General features: G+C 42.9%; 1 protein-coding gene and 1 long non-coding RNA gene across 4 annotated transcripts in view; one reads left to right on the forward strand and one right to left on the reverse strand.

Annotated features, from left to right (window-relative positions):
* Window positions 1-20,390, forward strand: part of SCHIP1 (schwannomin interacting protein 1) — an 821,995-nt gene that overhangs the window by 560,777 nt on the left and 240,828 nt on the right. Inside the window, exon 1 of one of the 3 annotated variants that reach the window (XM_063916150.1) lies at window positions 17,026-17,384. The exons of the other annotated variants lie outside the window; for them this stretch is intronic. Within the exon in view, the coding sequence (XP_063772220.1) occupies window positions 17,379-17,384 (6 nt within the window). The 5' untranslated portion in view covers window positions 17,026-17,378. Of the gene's footprint in view, window positions 1-17,025; window positions 17,385-20,390 lie in introns of those variants that run through there. 3 annotated transcript variants of the gene reach the window in all.
* Window positions 11,457-20,390, reverse strand: part of LOC134909364 (uncharacterized) — an 83,124-nt gene continuing 74,190 nt past the window's right edge. The window contains exons 4-5 of the long non-coding RNA XR_010175896.1: window positions 16,287-16,434; window positions 11,457-11,673 (exon numbers count right to left, since the gene is read on the reverse strand). This is a non-coding gene — a long non-coding RNA (uncharacterized LOC134909364). The remainder of the gene's footprint in view (window positions 11,674-16,286; window positions 16,435-20,390) is intronic.

A 20,390-nucleotide genomic window follows, 5' to 3' on the forward strand; every position in this document is an offset into this window, starting at 1 on the left:
CCATGAAGCCTTACCCCGCTGTAGTACACAGTGGTAGAAGTAAAGGACTGCAGATCAGGTGGCACCTCGACCACCGAGAGAGAAAGTGGGAGATAGAGAGATCCCCCCCAGAAGAGGGGGGGGGGGATAGGCAGAGAAAAGAAGGGAGAAAGAGGGGGGTAAGATACGGAGAAAGAGAGAGACAGAGGGGCCCATTTATCAAATAATATTTGCAGCTATGTCCCCGAAAAACACCAGTTTTCAGAAATTAGCCGCAAATATAAGGTTTCCCTGGTATGTATAAAGAAGGGATTGCAGCAGGTATCGGGTGTACTCTTTGCCCCATGTTGCCGAGTTTGCTAACACACACACCTACACCTACACATCTTACAGGGCCGGTTCTAGCCCTATTTGCGCCCCGTGCTGGAAATAGGGGTGTGGCTTCGTACAGGGGGCGTGGTCATTTACGCCCCCTGTACAGTAGAGTAGCGCTGCTGAAATGCTGAGCGGTGCGCAATGACGTCATCGCGCACAGCAAAGGTCCACTCCACAAAGGGAAACTGGATGCATAGCGTCTAGTTCCCTTCACAGGGTGACACAGCCGGGGGACACAGCGGGCAGCGAGGGGCACAGCAGTAGCGGATCTTGCCATGGTGCAGCGCCCTCCGGATGGCGCCGGCGCCCTCCGGAAGGCGGCACCCCGGGCAAAAGTCCTGCTACTGACACCTCACCTTCTCCTTCCTGAGCGGACTCCATGGGATGGCAGCTGTCAGAGATCCACCTGCACCAGCAAGAGAAGGCAGGGCTGTACATACAGTAGATCTGGGCCGGCTCCAGGCCTACTAGTACCCTGAGCGAGAACATGGAAAAGCGCGCGCGCCCCCCCCCCCTATACAAACGCTCCAGGAAAAGTGGGCGTGACCTCATAACTTCATATTATTAGACTATAAATAAATATATTTTCACACACCCTCTGCGCACACAATTAGCAGCCTTACACATAACAGCCACAGTAGTGTTCCTTACAAACAATGTCTCCAGTATAGTGTCAGATACATATAATGTCTCTTGTATAATGCCAGATATACATAATGTGCAATGCCAGATAGACATGATATGCCCCCCAGCAGTGCCAGCTACACGCAATATGCCCCCCAGCAGTGCCAGCTACACATGATAGTGTTCACTTTTTAGGGCAGGGTGCTGATCACAGGGAGGGCACATTTTTAAGTTAGGAGGGCAAAATGATGTACACACTGTAATGCTTAAGGAAAGATGCTTGGCTGAACAGCAGCCGGTTGAACAGGGCTTTATTATAAGGGCTGTTTAAAAGGGTTAAGAAAATATTACAATATAGACTTACCCAGGACTTACCAGGAAGAATACAGACGGAAACATCCCACCTACAAAACAGAAAAACATCCTCCCTTCCTTTCATTCCCAATCATCTGTGCATTTCAGCGTATGTATATATTTTACCAACTACAATCCTCATGACCTCTAAGAACAAAATGCATCCAATTTTGTATAAAACTATTTACACTGTGATTTACATGTGATTGTACATGCCTGTTTGTCACTTTGCTCTATCATGCACAGCTAACATACAGCGTAACAACACCAATAAATAATAGGCACCTGAACTTTTAACTTGAACAAGTGAAACCTTACACTCTCAGCCTAGATAACACTGGTTTCATTTCAAACTTATACCCCTTTTCCACTAGCCTATTTAAACACGGGTAAATGAGCGTGGGTGCGCATTTACCCGTGTTTTTCCCTAGTGTAAACGGGTCCCCCGGCAAATTCCCGGATCAAGTGATCCGGGAATCCTACCCGGGTAGCTAGCCTGGTTGAACACGTGTTCAACCCGGCTAGCTGTCTAGTGTGAACGGGAGCCGTGTCGAGGCAACACGGCTCCCGTTCACAGTGCATAGGGAAGGCGGCGCTGGAAGATCATGTGATCTCCCAGCGCCGCCCCTGCCGCGTCACTAGCGCGTCACCAACCCGGCAATTGCCGGGTTGGTGAGCGCTGTCTTTAGGGGGCTGTAGCACGGGTCGCCGCCGTGTCAGGCGACACGGCTGCGACCCGTGCTACAGTAGTGGAAAAAGGGTATAACTATGTTCCACGAATTGATTTTCTGCATTGCTCTTCATGGAGTATTCATAAAGACCATTGCATCATTCAGTCTTCCAGCAACTCAGCCCTCTGTACATGTTGCCCCCTCAATTCTACACTCCCCTCTTATTAGCACTCATGAGCTTTTTACTTCCTGATACTCATAGACAATAACATCTACAACCTCTCACCATAAAAAACTTTCACAAACCTCTGACACTCACATTTATCTCTCTCTTCTGCTTCTGATAGCTGGTGACATTTCACCAAATCCAGGACCCAGCCACTTGCTTCGCTCACATTCACCTGATTCACAGCAACATAGAAATCCAGCTAACCTCATAAACATCACATGTCTTCCATTACCCTCCTGATCACTAAAATGTGCCGTATGGAATGCACGCTCTGTTTGTAACAAATTAACATCCATCCATGACCTCTTCATATACAACACCAATCTGCTGGCTATAACAGAAACCTGGCTCACACAATCTGACACAGCCTTCCCTGTAGCACTGGCACATGGTGGTCTCCACTTTACACACACCTCCAGACCCGATAACCATAAAGGAGGAGGAGTTGGACTTTTACTTTCCCAATCTTTTGCATACACTGTTCTACCACAGGTTCCATCACTCACATTTACATCATTTGAAGTACATTCCATTAGGGTTTACTCTCCTTTCTCTCTGCGTGTTGCAGCTATCTACCGCCCACCTGGGCATCCAAAACTATTTTTGGAAGATTTTTCTGCCTGGCTCCCTCACTTCCTATCCTCTGACATCTCTACCATTATCATGGGTGATTTCAATATTGCTATTGATTGTCCAAAATCTGCTGCGCACGCCTCCAAACTACTCTCTCTAACCTCCTCTCTTGGCCTCTCCCAATGGACTGACTCCTCTACTCATCAGGCGGGCCACTGCCTTGATCTAGTATTCACCAGACTATGCTCCATCTCTGAACTCACTAACACTCCTTTCCCCCTCTCAGATCACAACCTTATCACCTGCATGCTCTCCTCTGTTAATTCAAACCCTGTGTTGCTGAAGTCCTGCAGTCCTCCTCAAACCCGCAGAAATATTAACACAATTAATCTTCAAGAACTTTCCACTTCACTCCAGCAACTGCTTTCACCTATTTCTGCCTTCACCTCTCCTGAGATGGCTGTATCACACCTTAATGAGACTCTAGAACTAGCTCTTGATGAAGTGGCTCCAGCTACCCATCACACTCCACGTAGGCCTAGATGTCAACCATGTCACTCCAAATTAACAAGACAACTACAAAAACTCACACGAAAACTTGAATGTCAGTGGCATAAATCTCGTATTTCAAGTGACTTCCTCACATATAAGACTGTCTACCATTCTTATAAAAATGCCCTGGACACTGCCAAACAAACATATTTCCAAACTCTTATCTCTGCTCAAGCCTCTAACCCCAAATGACTCTTTAATACATTTAAATCACTTCTGAATCATCCCGCACCTACCCCACCCGCCACTATCAAGGCAGAGGATCTTGCTTCCTACTTCAAGGAGAAGATTGATAAGATCCGAGATGAAATGGTATGCTCTTAGCAGCCAGTGACCTGCTCAGTTCTTTACCTGAACCCTCTGGCACTCTTTCTTCATTTGATCCCACAAATGAAGATGAAGTATCATCACTCTACTCATCCTGCTTTTCTACTACCTCTCCTCTTGATCCTTTACCCTCACAAATAAGTAAAGCTCTGTCTCTGGTGCTCATCCCTACCTTAACTAACATCTGTAATCTCTCTCTCTCTACTGGTATTTTTCCTTCACTCTTCAAGCATGCAGTGATTACTCCCATTTAAAAAAAACAAAATTCTGACCCTAATGCTCTCTCAAACTACCGCCCTATCTCTCAGCTCCCTTGTCTCTCTAAGCTACTTGAGAGACTTGCCTACACTCGACTCACACACTTTCTTAACTCATACACTTTGTTGGACCCACTTCAGTCAGGCTTCCATTCCCAACATTCCACAGAGACAGCACTGACTAAAGTGGTTAATGATTTGGTCACTACGAAGTCTAAAGGCCACTACTCACTACTTATTCTTCTAGATCTATCTGCTGCATTTGACACTGTAGACAGAGCCGGCCCTAACCAATATGATGCCCTAGGCAAGATTTTGGCTGGTGCCCCCTAACATCACTGCTAGTTCCGCCTCTGACCCTGCACCCCTTTCCCAGCACCATCAGCCCCACCCATAGCAGTGCTTTTTTTGTTTTCCTACCCCCTGTAATTTAAATAAGAACAGTACGCACATTTGGCGCAAAGCCCAAAAATGTATGTGTTTTTGCTGGCAAGGAGCATGGCCACACAATAGTACCCCCAATTCAAATTATGCCTCACAGTAGTGCAACTTTATTCACAATTTATCATGCGATTAGTGTCCCTTATTCACATTACATCACACAGTAGTACCACTTTACCTTAGGGGGGTAATTCCAAGTTGATCGCAGCAGGAATTTTGTTAGCAGTTGGGCAAAACCATGTGCACTGCAGGGGAGGCAGATTTAACATGTGCAGAGAGAGTTAGATTTGGATGTGGTGTGTTCAATGGCCCTCATTCCGAGTTGTTCGCTCGTTCTTTTTCTTCGCATCGGTGCGATAAGTCGCAAACTGCGCATGCGCAGTGTTCGCAGTGCGACTGCGCCAAGTAAATTTGCACAAAAGTTTGGTATTTTACTCACGGCCTAACGAAGATTTTTCATCGTTCTGGTGATCGTAGTGTGATTGACAGGAAGTGGGTGTTTCTGGGCGGAAACTGACCGTTTTATGGGTGTGTGTGAAAAAACGCAGGCGTTTCGGGGAAAAACGCGGGAGTGTCTGGAGAAACGGGGGAGTGGCTGGGCGAACGCTGGGCGTGTGTGTGACGTCAAACCAGGAACGAAACTGACTGAACTGATCGCAGTGGCAGAGTAAGTCTCGAGCTACTCAGAAACTGCAAAGAAATTTCTTTTAGCAAATATGCGAATCTTTCGTTCGCAATTCTGCTAAGCTAAGATACACTCCCAGAGGGCAGCGGCTTAGCGTGTGCAAAGCTGCTAAAAGCAGCTAGCGAGCGAACAACTCGGAATGAGGGCCAATCTGCAATATAATTTGCAGTGTAAAAATAAAGCAGCCAGTATTTACCCTGCACAGAAATAAAATAACCCACCCAAATCTAACTCTCTCTGCACATGTTATATCTGCCTCCCCTGCAGTGCACATGGTTTTTCCCAACTGCTAACAAAATTCTTGCTGCGATCAACTTGGAATTACCCCCAATATACGTTACTTCTCACAGTAGTGCTCCTCATTCACATGACATCATACTGAATCGCTCCTTATTCACATTACACCACACCCTATTGCTCTTTATTCACATTAGACCACACAGTAGTGGCATTTCTATACGTTACGCCACACAGTAGAGCACCTTATACACATAATGACACACATTGGTAATGCATTTATAAATATACCATACAGTAATGCCCCTTACACATATGAAAAACATTATTAATGTCCTTATAAACATAATGCGCCTTACACATTATGCCAACCCTTATTAATGCCCTTATACACATTTCCCTTACACATATGCCGCACATTATTAGTGCCCTTATACACATAATGATACACACAGTGCCCCTTACACATATGTTACACATTATTAATGCCCTTATACACATAATGAATGACACATATAGTTCCTGGCGTGAGTCAACTGGCAGCTCTGCTAACATCGGGTGCCTATTTTTTATGAAAATGCAAATTATTTGGATTGCTATGTGGCTAGGATGCACAAGCAGCTTCTGCTGATTAAAATGATATGTGGCATGCCTATATACTGTGTGCGACTGTGGCTGTATCTGCATACAAAATGCTACACACAGAATATAGGCATGCTGCATATCATTTTAATCAGCAGAAGCTGCTTGTGCCCCTAGGCATACCAGATGCCCTAGGCAATTGCCTAGTTTGCCTATACCTAGGACCGGCTCTGACTGTAGACCACTCTCTTCTCATACAGACACTACAATCCCTAGGTCTTAAAGACACAGCCCTTTCTTGGTTCCTATCGTACCTATCTAATCGCTCCTTCAGTGTTCGCTTCTCTGAATCTACCTCCTCTTCGCTACCTCTTTCAGTTGGAGTACCGCAAGGCTCAGTCTTGGGTCCTCTGCTTTTCTCTATCTGTACCTCATCTCTTGGTAAACTAATCAGCTCTTTTGGTTTTCAGTATCATCTGTACGCAGATGATACTCAAATCTACCTATCCTCCCCTGACTTGTCCCTATCTGTACTGGACCGTGTCACTGAATGCCTTTCTGCCATTTCATCCTGGATGACATCTCACCACCTCAAACTGAATATTTCAAAGACAGAGTTAATTATATTTCCACCGGCCAATAGTAGGTACCAACCTGATATCTCTATAACTGTTGAAAACTCGACTATCTACCCTACCCCACAAGCTCGCTGCCTCGGTGTCATCCTTGACTCTGATCTGTCCTTTGTTCCCCACATTCAATCTGTCTCAAGATCATGTTACATGCATCTAAAAAACATATCCAAAATACGACCATACCTTACGCAAGACACTGCTAAAACTCTATTCCACGCTCTCATTATCTCCCGCATTGATTATTGCAATAGTCTCCTAACTGGTCTTCCCAAAACGAGACTCTCACCACTACAATCCATTCTGAATGCAGCGGCGAGGCTTATCTTCCTCGCTAGATGTTCATCGTCTGCAGATCCACTCTGTCAGTCCCTCCATTGGTTACCTGTACTCCACCGCATTCAATATAAAATACTTTTACTCACACACAAGGCCATTAACCAAACTACACCAACGTACATCACTTCGCTTATCACAAAATATCTCCCAACCCGACCTCTTCGCTCTTCACAAGACCTGCGTCTCTCATCCACACTCATTACTCGCTCCCACTCACGACTGCAGGACTTTCATCTGGCTGCACCCACTCTGTGGAATGCCCTACCACGCACAATTAGACTCTCCTCTAGTCTCCAAACCTTCAAGCGTTCCCTGAAAACTCACCTCTTTAGGCAAGCGTATCAAATTCCAGAACCGCCCACATAACTTTCATAAACCTTCCTAACAAATTGCATCCACTCTGTACAGTCCACACATATCCTCACATATCTTCTCATTCTATGCAATAGATAGTCATATGTACACAAGGAAAGGAGCTATTTCCCTATAGATTGTAAGCTTGCGAGCAGGGCCTTCCTACCTCTATGACTGTTATCACCCAGTTTGTTATTGTTATTTCAAATTGTAAAGCGCAACAGAATTTGCTGCGCTATATAAGAAACTGTTAATAAATAATAAATAAATAAATGCTTGGTGCTCATCTACCTACATGGCAAAGCATGGACAGTGCGCGCCGAAGGTGCGCAGCAAAAATGTAGGGGCGTTGCTTTGTGGGGAAGGTGCGTGGCCACATAATAGTGGCAATTCGCATTACACCACACAGTAGTGCAGTTAATACACACTGCACCAGGTAGAACCTCCTAGACACTTTGCGCCAGGCAGAGCACGTTAGACACTTTGCGCCAGGCAGAGCATGTTAGACACTTTGTGCCAGGCACAGACGCCTAGCGGGAACACTACATGATATGCTCCCCAGCCGTGCCAGCTACACATGACATGCCCCCCAGCAGTGCCAGCAACACATGACATGCCCCCAGCAGTGCCAGATACATAAACGGCCACACAGTGCCAGATATGTCACCACAGTGCCAGATACATAAATGCCCCTACAGTGCCAGATACAGAAAAGCCCCCACAGTGCCAGATAAATGCCCCCACAGTGCCAGAAAAATGCCCCCACAGTGCCAGATACATAAATGCCCCCACAGTGCCAGATATGCCCCCACAGTGCTAGATACATAAATGCCCCCACAGTGCCAGATATGTCCCCACAGTTCCAGATACATAAATGCCCCCACAGTGCCAGATATGCCCCCACAGTGCCAGATACATAAATGCCCCCACAGTGCCAGATATGCCCCCACAGTGCCAGATACATAAATGCCCCCACAGTGCCAGATATGTCCCCACAGTTCCAGATACATAAATGCCCCCACAGTGCCAGATATGCCCCCACAGTGCCAGATACATAAGTGCCCCCACAGTGCCAGATATGCCTCCACAGTGCCAGAAATGCCCCAACAGTGCCAGAAATGCCCCCACAGTGCCAGATACATAAACACCCCCACAGTGCCAGTCATGCCCCCACAGTGCCAGAAATGCCCCCACAGTGCCAAAATGCCCCCAGTGCCAGAAATGCCCCCACAGTGCCAGAAATGCCACCACAGTTCCAGATACATAAATGCCCCTACAGTGCCAGATACATAAATGCCCCCACAGTGCCAGATACATAAATGCCCCCACAGTGCCAGATATGCCCCCACAGTGCCAGATAAATGCCCCCACAGTGCCAGATAAATGCCCCCACAGTGCCAGATAAATACCCCACGGTGCCAGATATGCCCCCACAGTGCCAGATAAATGCCCCCACAGTGACAGATAAATGCCCCCACACACAACAGTGCCATCCATAAATGACCCCCCCCCAGAAAAAAAAAAAATACCTGCGGCGTGGGAGGAGTACTGCTGTCCGGGTATGGGCGGGTGCAGGTCCGGGTGCGGGCGGCCAGTCGGCCTCCAAAGCGATTGTGTGCGCGCTGCGCAGCACCGGAGTCTGACGTTAGACACCGGCGCCGCTAAGCGCACATAGCGCACACAAGAGTTCAAGGAGCATGCTGCACAGGGCCAGCTCCAGGTTCGAATATGGCGGCGCCAGCGTGCAGCGCCCATTATGGGTGGCGCCCTGCGCGGCCGCTCTATTCGAACATGCCTGGAGCTGGCCCTGCAGTAGATCACCGGGCCCAGGGAAAGTTGGGGGTGTGGCATAATCGCGGACCCCGTGGCCACGCCCACTTTAAAATAAAACCCATCCAAATCATCAGGCGCTGCCCGGCCAGGAGAGGAGGAGCACGGGACTCCACACAGTGCAGAAAATCACTGCGGCGCTGCCCCAGTTAAGCTGAGCTGGGCAACAGGTTAGCATGCTGTATATCGTCTTGCCCTGGCTGCGGCCGCCGCAGCAGAGGGGGAAAGCCACACCCAAAGCCACACAGCCAGGAATGAGCAGTGATCACCACTCCACTGTGCTGCAGGCGTGGCATGTGGGGGGAGCCGCACATTAGGGGGTGCCTGTGCGCACCAGGAACCCCCTGTGCGCACGCCTATGCAGATAGCCTAAAATTCCCTCCTCCCACCTAAACAAAAATGCAAAAACAATTGGTGTTTTCAATGAACCAGTTATGATTTAATAAGTGTCTTGTGAATTGATGGAGAAATTAGAAGAAAGCCTGTTAGCAGATATGTTTATGTGTGATAGAAAGAAATGTCATTAAAAACTTGCTTGTATCAGTTGGGATATTGTACAGTATATCTAAATGTACTGGGGATAATTTCCTGAATATAATAACAATATACAGTAGCCTGTTTATCTTTCACTAATTAAAAGTGCTGAAATAAACTGCTTCACACACAGAAGTTCCACGCATCATTTTTTCTCTAAGCTCCAGTTCACATCTGTCAGCAGCTTTCCCTCTGAGGTATAGTCAACAGTGTCGTCCAAGATGATCAGGTAGAAGCCAAGAAAGAGCGAATGTTCATTTTTTAAACAGTGAGCCGATGAGTTACAAGGTAAACAAAGCAGAATCAGCAATTTCCAAAGGTGACTTGATGAGAAAGACTGACAAATGGGCAGAAATCCCACTGTCTAGGCCAGCACTGGTGCAGTCTGCTCACACACTTGGATGTAAGGCCCTAGGGATTTAAGTTGCCCCAGATTGCTTTGATAACTCATCTATACCTTTCTAGAAAAAGAGAAATTACAGAACTGTCCTGCTATCTCAAGACTAAGAAATTCTCAATCTGTTGCTAGTGCTTCTTCATTCCATTGCTCGGTGGCAGTTAATCATTTCACAGATGTCTAGAGGATTTTTCCCAAGTGCATAAGATTTTAATATCTGTGTTTTAAACTACAAGTTACTGTGCAATTATATACAAAATATTCTGAACAAATACCATTAGTACAGATCCACCATAATAATAATTGGTTGGAATTATAATTTATTGTATAGTTCCAGTTTATTAAGCAGCCCAGTACAATAATGCTGTTCCGACATGCTTTGAATGGCGTCGCTCGGGATGTTGACTTGTTTAGAATGTCAACAGATAATATGAAGACAGGCATCCACAATGTTCAAAATACTGTATCAACATTGTAAATGTCGACAGTCACAATGTCAACACATGCAATTATGGTTAGGCTACAGTTAGGGTTAGGCTGCAATGAGGGTTATTATGCAATTAGGGTTATAGTGTCAACATTTTGACTGTCAAAATTCACAATGTCTACATTTGAAAATGCTGACATTATGTTAGTGTCAACATTATGGATGTTGACCTGTTATTTGTCAATATTCAAAACATGTTGACATTCAGAGCATGGTGACATTATGGTGTCTACATTTTGCATGTCGATATACAGTATCATACTATACCCCAATGATGAGTTACCCTGAATGTTAAATGTGCAGTAAAGGGTCATTCACAAAAAGCAAGACTTACTTTATGCAAATACATATTGGGTCTATTTTACAGGGCAGTGCATACTTAATGCCTTCAAGCAGTCCTGATTCATGAGCCCAGAAAGGTTTGGTTGTAATGGGAAGTAAGTGGAGCTGTGTAGATCGGATGGATGGTTGGGGTGAATGGTAGCAGCGCTTATTTTTCTCTCACTTGGAGAAATATTAGTTGCTTGTGCATACAGTCATATGCTTCAGATAAGAGTTATCACTGAAGGGGGACTTCAAAGCACATCTTGCGAATGTCCCAGGGGTTCTGCATGTTGTCTTGACATTTTAACATTAAAATAAGGATATTCCCTACCATCTCTCACCCTCAGTGAGGTGCGTATGGAAAAATGTGAGCTTACTCTGCCTGGTTCAGTGCGAGTTTCCAATTGGATTGCAACTCGCACCTAATAGGATGGACCCCTAAGTCTTCATCAGCCCAGAGAGACTTCTTCCCTCTCCGCTAACAGTTTACCTTGTCCCACTTGGGAAACACAATTCTGAAATGAGGATTTTAATCAGAGTTTAATCCTTTTGTAGGGTATAGATGTCATATATAGTTATTCAGCAAATTAAGTTCTATGTAGTTATCCTCTTAAGAAGTCCCCAACATTCCAAAGAGCTTAAAGGTAAACAAAAGCACACGAAGCATCTCCACTATCATCAGACAATACTATATGTCCCAGCCTGCATACACATATGGACTAACAAAACAAAGTGAATGTTTGAAATTTAGGTCATGAAGAGGTGAATCTGACTCATGCTTTTCTGGACAATCCACCATATAATGTTCAATCTGTAACTTTCCACTTGCCTCCAATCAACTCCCACATCATGGAACTGAACATGTCATATGTAGCTGTGTCTTCACTAACCTAAACACAAAGTTGAAAGTATCATGACTCGGTATAGCCTAATAAGGACAATTAGGAAAATAATATATTAACGTGGTCATGGTCACGCCTAAAAAATGTTCCTTTAGATGCAGTATGTTTTCCAGCAAATGTGCAAGCAAACAAGGGGTTGATTTATTTTATTACCTTTCCAGATTGTTTAATAAGAGATGCCCGTGTGCCACAGAAGTAGCCATCAACTTTTGTCTATTGATCAGTTAAGAGAATAAAACACCCTACATAATCCTTAATCCATGTTTGAGAAGACCTCCTTATAAATTGGTAACCTCTGTAATATGCCACATACTATGACTATATGCCAATAAAATATACATGGCCCATAGGAACTTATATAAAAATCAATATGATGTAATCATATTTCTTATGCACATGTGCGGAAAACCATACCATGTTTATTAGACCAATTAAAAAATAAATAAGTAGAATAAAAAACCCTAAATAGGTGCAAGTTATATTACTCCCAGCCACAATTTTTGTGAGAATAGAGGAGAGTATAAGACCTGTTCCTATGATATAGTCCCCTTCTCAGTCCAAGACGGACCCAGATGTAGGTCAAGCATAAATGATAATTACCACGGATATGTCCAAGGATTATTAAGCGGCTCAGCACTCCGCAGTGTTGCAGTTCCTTGATGAAGTGGTGAAGAAGCAATGTCCTCAATTTGGAAAATACCCTCCAGCAAGGGTCCAAAGCATTCAATGGCAGGGACTTGGTCCAGGTCTTCAAATTTCCAGTTGTATATCCAGGGAGTAGAAATAAAAGGCAGCTCACACCAACGCGTTTCGTTGTGTTCACACAACTTTTTCAAGGTGTTAATCATGCTACAGACAAAGGTTTATATACCCTGCCAATATGGCTGCTCATTTGCATGTGTAATTGGAATCAACCATCTCATCTCATAATATGACCAAAAAGTGACAGACATTAGTATCCAAAGTACTATACAGTGACATACATGTTCATACATATAGTAATTATGCTAAAAAGTTTTTAAATCTTCTAAACAGATATATTTATTTCCATATACAGTGGTCACATGACCATTTATATAATCCTCATGTGAGCTGTAACACTTAAAACAAGGAACAGTCTATTGCTACCATATCGGCCATGTAATTGTCGTGTGGGGGGTTGTGGATCCAATCCACAAATTTAGTTTCTCTAGGAGAGGGTCCCCACCCACCCACCAGCGACATCAGTTCCGCGGCTCCGGGTCCATAGGGATGATGCGATCGGATCTCATCCTGTCGCGTCATCAACTCCTGCCTGGCCGCATGTATATGACGTGGTCTTGCTTCCAGCGCCGCGTCATCTTAGCGCTTCAGATGCGCGTGTCATGCCCCCGCACATTTACCCGTGTTTTAAAAAGCTAGTGGAAAAGGGGTATAAGTGGCGAGAGTACTTGATAGTCCGGAGCCAGTTTGAGATAAAGGTATGGAGACGTTAAAAATACTAAGCCATTTTGTTTTGTGTAACCCTTTCACACCCACTTATCACGCATGACCAGATTCTGTTTGGTCGTGAAAGATCACTACTTCCCTCAAGAACATACTGATCAGCTGCTACTGGCAACAGTTTGCGCTATCCCCACCAAATTCAACTAAGGACATCCCAGACTAGCAGGAGTTTGAGATTGAATACAAAAGGATGCTGACGCTTTAGTATAATGCACTTTTAAAACTTTTTATCTTATACACGTGGTACAAATATAAGGAGTTGCTTAGTATACATTTTAAAACAACATAAAAGTTTAAAGATTCAGGGGAGGGTGAAGAGAGAATGAATACTTGGAACTATTTACAGAAACAAAGACTATTTTCCCAACATCTATAGACATTGGTAAAATCTTGAGGGGCTCCATTGTAAAATTTATCACACAAAGCTCATCATGTGTTTCTATAACATAAAAACAACAAACAGATATTTCAGGCCACAAGAATCACATTATGTTAGCAATTGCTAGTTCTAGAATGCCACATAAAGTAAACGCACAGTCTAAATTAAACGTTGACTTGACATGTACAGTTTACAAACACCTGCATCTAATAATAAATAACAAATCTGGCCTTTCAGGCACAGTGAATTAACAAGACAGGCTTAGAAGTAAACAGCTCAAATCACTTTGCCAATCAAGGTTTTTAGAGTGCTTTTATGTTCCCAAGCCGTTCCAGTAAAGCTGTTTATACACAAGATTCCAGTGGGGAGTAGAAGAAGAAATTGAATGTGTTTGATGGATAGACCCAACCTGGCAGTACTGATCTATTTCTGGAAGTTGCTAAGCGTCATTTAAGAACTGCCAGAAGCAGAGTGCAATTGCTCTTGTGATGTCACGTGTCTTATATTGTACAATACAGCTGCAGAAAAATCATGTGCAAAAGTGCAAACATCATAGCAAAAGCCCAACCTCCTACCTCTATAAACTGCCCCTTTCTTTATATGAACCATTTAGATATCTAAAATACTTCTCTGTTCTTTTTTGGCTTCAACTAGTAATGAGACACTTTGTTTTTTCACTGGTGTGTCCCTCTAGATGATTAACCCAGTGTGTATATACGTACATGCCTACTCTCTGTCTGAGGTGATGGTAAATGTGAAGAGATACAGTGTGCACACATAATTGTTAGGTACTATTCCATCCTCTTACCACATTAGAACCACCATTATTTATTATAAAATATTGCTCAGTTTAGCCGCATTGATGCCTAAAATGAACCACGAGAGTGAGAGGATAGTGGGACTGCCTTTACTGCATGTGCCACATTTGTGTGTTTGCCCTTCTCTTCTGCGTTTGCACCTGGAAAGCACAAAGTGTGTCCCATTGAAAACATAAGACCCAGTCTCATCCAGAACGGAGCTGTGGTAAAAATCATGTCCTTTTATGAAGTGGAAATTACCATTTGCCTCCAGTATAGCAAAGTGGACTCCATATATTGTATCTTCCACTTCTATATTTAATGTCAGTAATCATGCGTATTATAGAGTACCCTGCTTTTCAATGACCGACACCCTCACTCTTCTGCCTTCTATTCTCATGACTCCTTCTTGTCTTCATCATGAATTTTCTGCAGAGGCCTCTGTTCATCCCATGACTTTTCCATTTCTTTCTTGTCACCTTCCATCTACTTCCAGAAGGTATTTCTTAAATGACTCTCTCATGCCTTAAGGTTGCCCCCCCTTTGTCTCCCTATGTGCCTTCTTTTATCTCTGTGTCTCCTGTCTTCTCCCTTTATTTCTCCTGTGTGCTGTCTGCACCCTTGCCTGCTCCTCGAAATATCTTCAAATTCTATCTACCTCAGGCCTCATGTCTGCCTCCCTATTACTTTCCAGTTGTGCTCCCATTTGTAAAAACGCTATCATATTATCCTTAATTAAGAATGTCAATAAATTGAATTCTGAGATTGTATACATTTAGTTAGCTCCATGATGGCGGCACTACCAGATAGTGTGTATGGGTTGTTTGGCGTGTATATCTACAAGATTTTGTAGAGTGAATTGTGATCTTCCAGCACAGAAGTCACCTGCATATATTATACATAGATAAGACTGGTAAAAAATGTGACTCTTAAAATTAATTTGACTACAATAGGTCTAGATTGCGGGTCAAGGGCATCAGTCAATATCAGCAACTAGACTACTATTGAGAAAGGAGATGGTCACTGACTTTAATTGGGACTTCCCTGCACATACGCCAAACCCATGTCTCTGTAGAGGTGGCCCCTGCTCCTCTCTTCCACTCAGCCCCTGTAACCTTCAGGACCCATGGCCCTCATCTGAGTTGATCGCTAGCTGCTTTTGGTCGCAGCACGGCGATTAGGTGAAAAGCGGCATTTCTGCGTTGCGTACGGGACGCAGTACGCACGCGTGAAGTTCTTTCACACAAAACTATGCAGTTTTACACAAGGTCGAGCGACGCTTTCTGTCGCTCTGTTGATCGGTGAGTGATTGACAGGAAGTGGGTGTTTCTGGGTGGTAACTGGCCGTTTTCAGGGAATGTGCTAAAAAACTCAGGCGTGACAAGAAAAAACGCAGGAAACGGGGGAGTGGCTGGCCGAACGCAGGGCGTGTTTGTGACGTCAAAACAGGAACTAAACTGTCTGCAGTGATCGCAAGGTAGGAGTAGGTTTTGAGCTGCTCAGAAACTGCATGAAAATTTTTTCAAGCAGTTCTGCTAACCTTTCGTTCGCACTTCTGCTAAGCTAAGATACACTCCCAGAGGGCGGCGGCCTAGCGTTTGCACTGCTGCTAAAAGCAGCTAGCGAGCGATCAACTCGGAATGAGGGCCCATGTTGGCTGCACCCACTGCACTCTTTCTGCACACATGTAAAATTTCATGCAGGAATGCCCTGCCACTTCGGTGGTAATGCAGAATTGATCTTAATCATACTGCTGTATCCTTAATTGCAGCTTTCTGAAACCTTACAGTACAATATGTTTACTGCTTAAAAAGAGATTTCATCATCTGTTATAAAGGATCACACAATATTAAAGAACATCCAAACATATTTTTTCTATGAAGTTACATTCTATCCACACAAGACAAAGATCTCATTAAGTAACTACAAAATGTCCTAACCTTTCATTTTATTGGTTGGTATTTTGGGACTGATCTAGTCAAGTGTAGGACAATTCAAACTCTCTAGTATGAAGCCAAACAGCAGGAAACAAAAGAAGCCTAGCCTCTCATTCACTGCCCATCTTCTTTCATTTTACTGTATCTTGAGCTGAGAAGAAAGTATAGAACAGGGTTACTGGAATGTCATTATGTTGCTATGGCAATGATTTAATTCTATTTCAGCTATAGAGTGGACATTATATGTCTTTCACCATAAAGTCATCAATCAAAATTTCTAACTTCAAATTACAAATAGTGAAGCAGTTTTACTCTATGAAGAATAGTCATTTACTGGCAAATAATGAAAGATGTTTCTATACATTCACTTTTATCTTTAATCCACTTTCAATCCATATTTACTGTATGTCAAGTATTCCTTTTTATAGATAAGTCTGCTTCCTCAGGTAGGCAAATGCTTTTAAAATAAAAATAAATGGACTTGGAGCTCTAAAAGAAATAGCCCAAGTAAATACTTGATCTTCATATGTGCAGCAAAGCAAACGAGAAATCTTAAAGGCTTTAAAAGGAATGCAGTTTTTAAGAAAGGAAGTCACAACCAATTAATGATTAACACCATGTCCTGGGTCTAGCAAAACTGAACTCATGAATAATTCATATCAGAAACACATTTTCCCCCTGCAAGGTTGATGAATGGAATAGGGAAGGCTTTTGGAAAAGATCAGCTTTCGCTCTCCCTCCCTTGCTCAAAAATCGTCATGAAATTGGAGGGTTAGGACAAGTTCAGGAGACCCCAGGCACAGTCTAGTCATCTTTCGAGGAGGGGAAATTACATTGATATTGGTTGCAACCACATTTAGCACAGTGAGATGCTGACAGCTGCTGTAAAGAGTTAAGGCGTGAAGGTTTGAAGTGAATTTAAGTCTATTTTTGAACTGAGCATTCAAGTCCAGGAGGAATGGTCTCTGAAGGGAGAGGAAAGCGATGAACAATACGACAGACAGTTGGTGCAGAAGACCATTCCTCCCTTACACTGCTATCTGCCGATGATTAGAATTTTCCTGTAAAATGACTTGAAAGGGAAAGACATAGAAGATGACTGTAAGTACAGATGAAATGCTTTATCAATCATCTCTCCCTAAGACTGCAGCAGTTTCTTTATATTCCTTCTTCATAATCCCTTTCGGTATATTTACAGAGGTGTTTCAGTTATTGAAAACGTAGTTTGAAATCTCCAGCTTAGGCTGCCGACACTGCTTCCCTGTAGCTTCCTTTAAAAACCTGAATTGAGAATGTTTAACCTTTCATTCACTCTGGTTCTGTGTTTCTGAAGGCAATCGGCACCTGTACACTGCAGCTTGGAAAAATATCAGTGATACAGTAGGTCATTAAGATGCCAACAGTACTGCAAGGTTTTCATGAATGTATTGTTTTCTTGATCTAGTGTGGCATGTATTCCGGTAATATGAAGGCGGACAGGTGTGTGTGTGTGTGTGTGTGTGTGTGTGTGTGTGTGTGTGTGTGTGTGTGTGTGTATAGGTTTCAGCTCCTGTACACATATCATTTGCATTCTGTGTGCTTATTATAAGACAGGAGATAAATCATAACTCATAAAGGTCACAATGATCTCCAATGTTTAATTTCTAGTACTAATATCACTTCTGACTACACTGATCATATAGTCACATAAGCATGCCTACTATGCTGTAGGAATTTATTCTACTATGCATGTAGTGATATCATTCCTTATGGAACTATGTACTGTAAGTTTATATCATTTGAGCTAATCAAAAGTTCAAATGTGAATTTAAATCAGATAAATCAGTAAATATGGTACAGTTTGGCTTCACATTTTTTATATGACATAGTTTCATCGTGTTATATGTTTATACTGGAATCTCATATATTAATATTCCACAAGAAACTCTCATCTATGTGTCCCCCTACTCCTATCAGTAGACTGTGGTGTGATACCAAACCTGATTTGTTTTCAAGGCATAGCCTGACTGTGGGATGAAATGGAAAGATGCTAAATATAACCCAGGGATCCTCAATCGTGCACACCTAAAAGATCAGAACATGAGCAAGTAAAAACCAAGTCTTTATTAGTGGAGAAGCAGCAGATAATCCATGCAGCAACATTGCTGCTCCTGGTAGCACAAATGAAGTGACGATTTATTCCACTGTCACCCAGACTGATACAATAACATAGTGCATTATATAATAATAGCAACTGTATTTTATTATAGAGAAGATACTATTTACTCTAGTGCTGGTGATCCTAACCCCAGCATTCCTGGTACTAGCCTTGTTTCCGGATTCCTGCACATGGATCTATACACCAAGTCTATGTATATTACAGATCCTTGTCTGTAAATGAAAGATCAAAATGTTCTCATATGAGGTGATACTGAAAAACTCACAATGTGGTGATACTTATTTCTCTATTAGATTGCAAGCTGATGAATAACGGGTGTTGGTCAAGGTGACAGAGATATGGCTAAACTGTATGTGGGATTTCCCCAGTATGTATATATGCCTACATAGTGTATCTGTATCTAACTTTCATCCCTGGCACTTCTAGTGTCCCTGATGAAAGATGATTTGGCTAGGTTCTTGTAGTTCAATTGATGTTGGTCTTAGTGGGAGATTGAGTTGAGTATGAGGTTACGTCGGAACCCAGCAGTTACGCACATTGCAGGTGATTTCAGGAGGAAAACACTAGTTTTTGCTCAAACCTTTATGGGGTTTTCTTAACAAATAATTTGTATATTATTAGCACACAAGGTTCTCATGGAATGTCAATGCTAATTCAATCTCCCCCTTAGTGTTATGAATAGTAATACAAATTGAGCCACCAATAATTCCTTACTGCATTCAATGTAAAAAGTAAAGCAGTGCATTCTATGTAATGGAAAACAACATCTTGCCATACTGTAATAATAACATGCATTACTGGTATTTATCTCTATACAGGGACTAACAAGACTTAAGGGCGAAACATCATTAAAATAATGAAGGTATTTCTTATACTCCAGTAAAGGGATTTTCTCTGTACAGTATGTTACAGTATATCTCATCATTAATCTATTTTTAACCTCTCCCTTCACAATTATCAGACTCTTGCTGTCCCTTCCATAACACATTGGGTTAGTTTGTATATGTAATAGTCCTCAGCATGCGAGAACATAAATCCTACCTTTTGCAATTACAGGAAACTCACAATTGAGTCATATGCTCTATGTATGATTTAAGTTATTAATGGCCAAAATCTTTCCTTATATCACACAGAGAATAACAGATTATTTATTTCATGTTATTCTGTCACAGAAAAGCATTAGTAGAGTTCATGGACACTGCACTTTGTATAACAAGCAATATTAGCTGTCATGTAGTATTATGGCATAAGAAACTTGTGTCATAAGCCTTCTTTGTATCCTTTGCTGTCTTCCCAATGCCCAGCCCTGTAGATGCTAACAAACAGGTGGTAGAGGAAAGCTAGGTGCTTCACAGACATCAGCAGTGTTGTATGTAGATTGTACTTTTTATTTAGGTACACAAACATGTTCCTATGAACTAGTTCCAGTAATAACCTCCAATTCTCAAAATTCCCCTTTTATTGAAAGTGATTTTGGTTTATTGTACTAACTGTACTACTGATTACATGCCTCTCCAATAGATCTGCTGACCATTTCTACATCAAACCATGAGTGGCCCTAAAACTGAGTATTTTACCCCTCACTTTCTAAATATATACATATTCCTGAGGGGGAGGTGCTTTGTTCCTGTACATAATGCCTGTCTTTCCATTCTTATATGCATCATATACTTACATATCAGGGACGTGCGGTGAGCTAAATGGCTCAGGAGGCACCTTCCCCTGCTATAGACTTTTTACTCCAGAGTTTTGGCTATAAAAATGATTAGAATAATGCAAAGAAGATATTTAAAACATATTGTTTGTATTTTTCATATACTTTACACAGTCAAAACTCTGTCACAAACGTAAGTATGACAGGAAAGGCTCTGCCTCACCCCACCGCACGTCACTGTTACATATTAGAGGCATGTACTGATGCCCATAATCAGGCAGCATATACTGATACT

The sequence above is a fragment of the Pseudophryne corroboree genome, chromosome 4 (genome assembly GCF_028390025.1).
Source record: "Pseudophryne corroboree isolate aPseCor3 chromosome 4, aPseCor3.hap2, whole genome shotgun sequence".
Taxonomy (NCBI): domain Eukaryota; kingdom Metazoa; phylum Chordata; class Amphibia; order Anura; family Myobatrachidae; genus Pseudophryne; species Pseudophryne corroboree.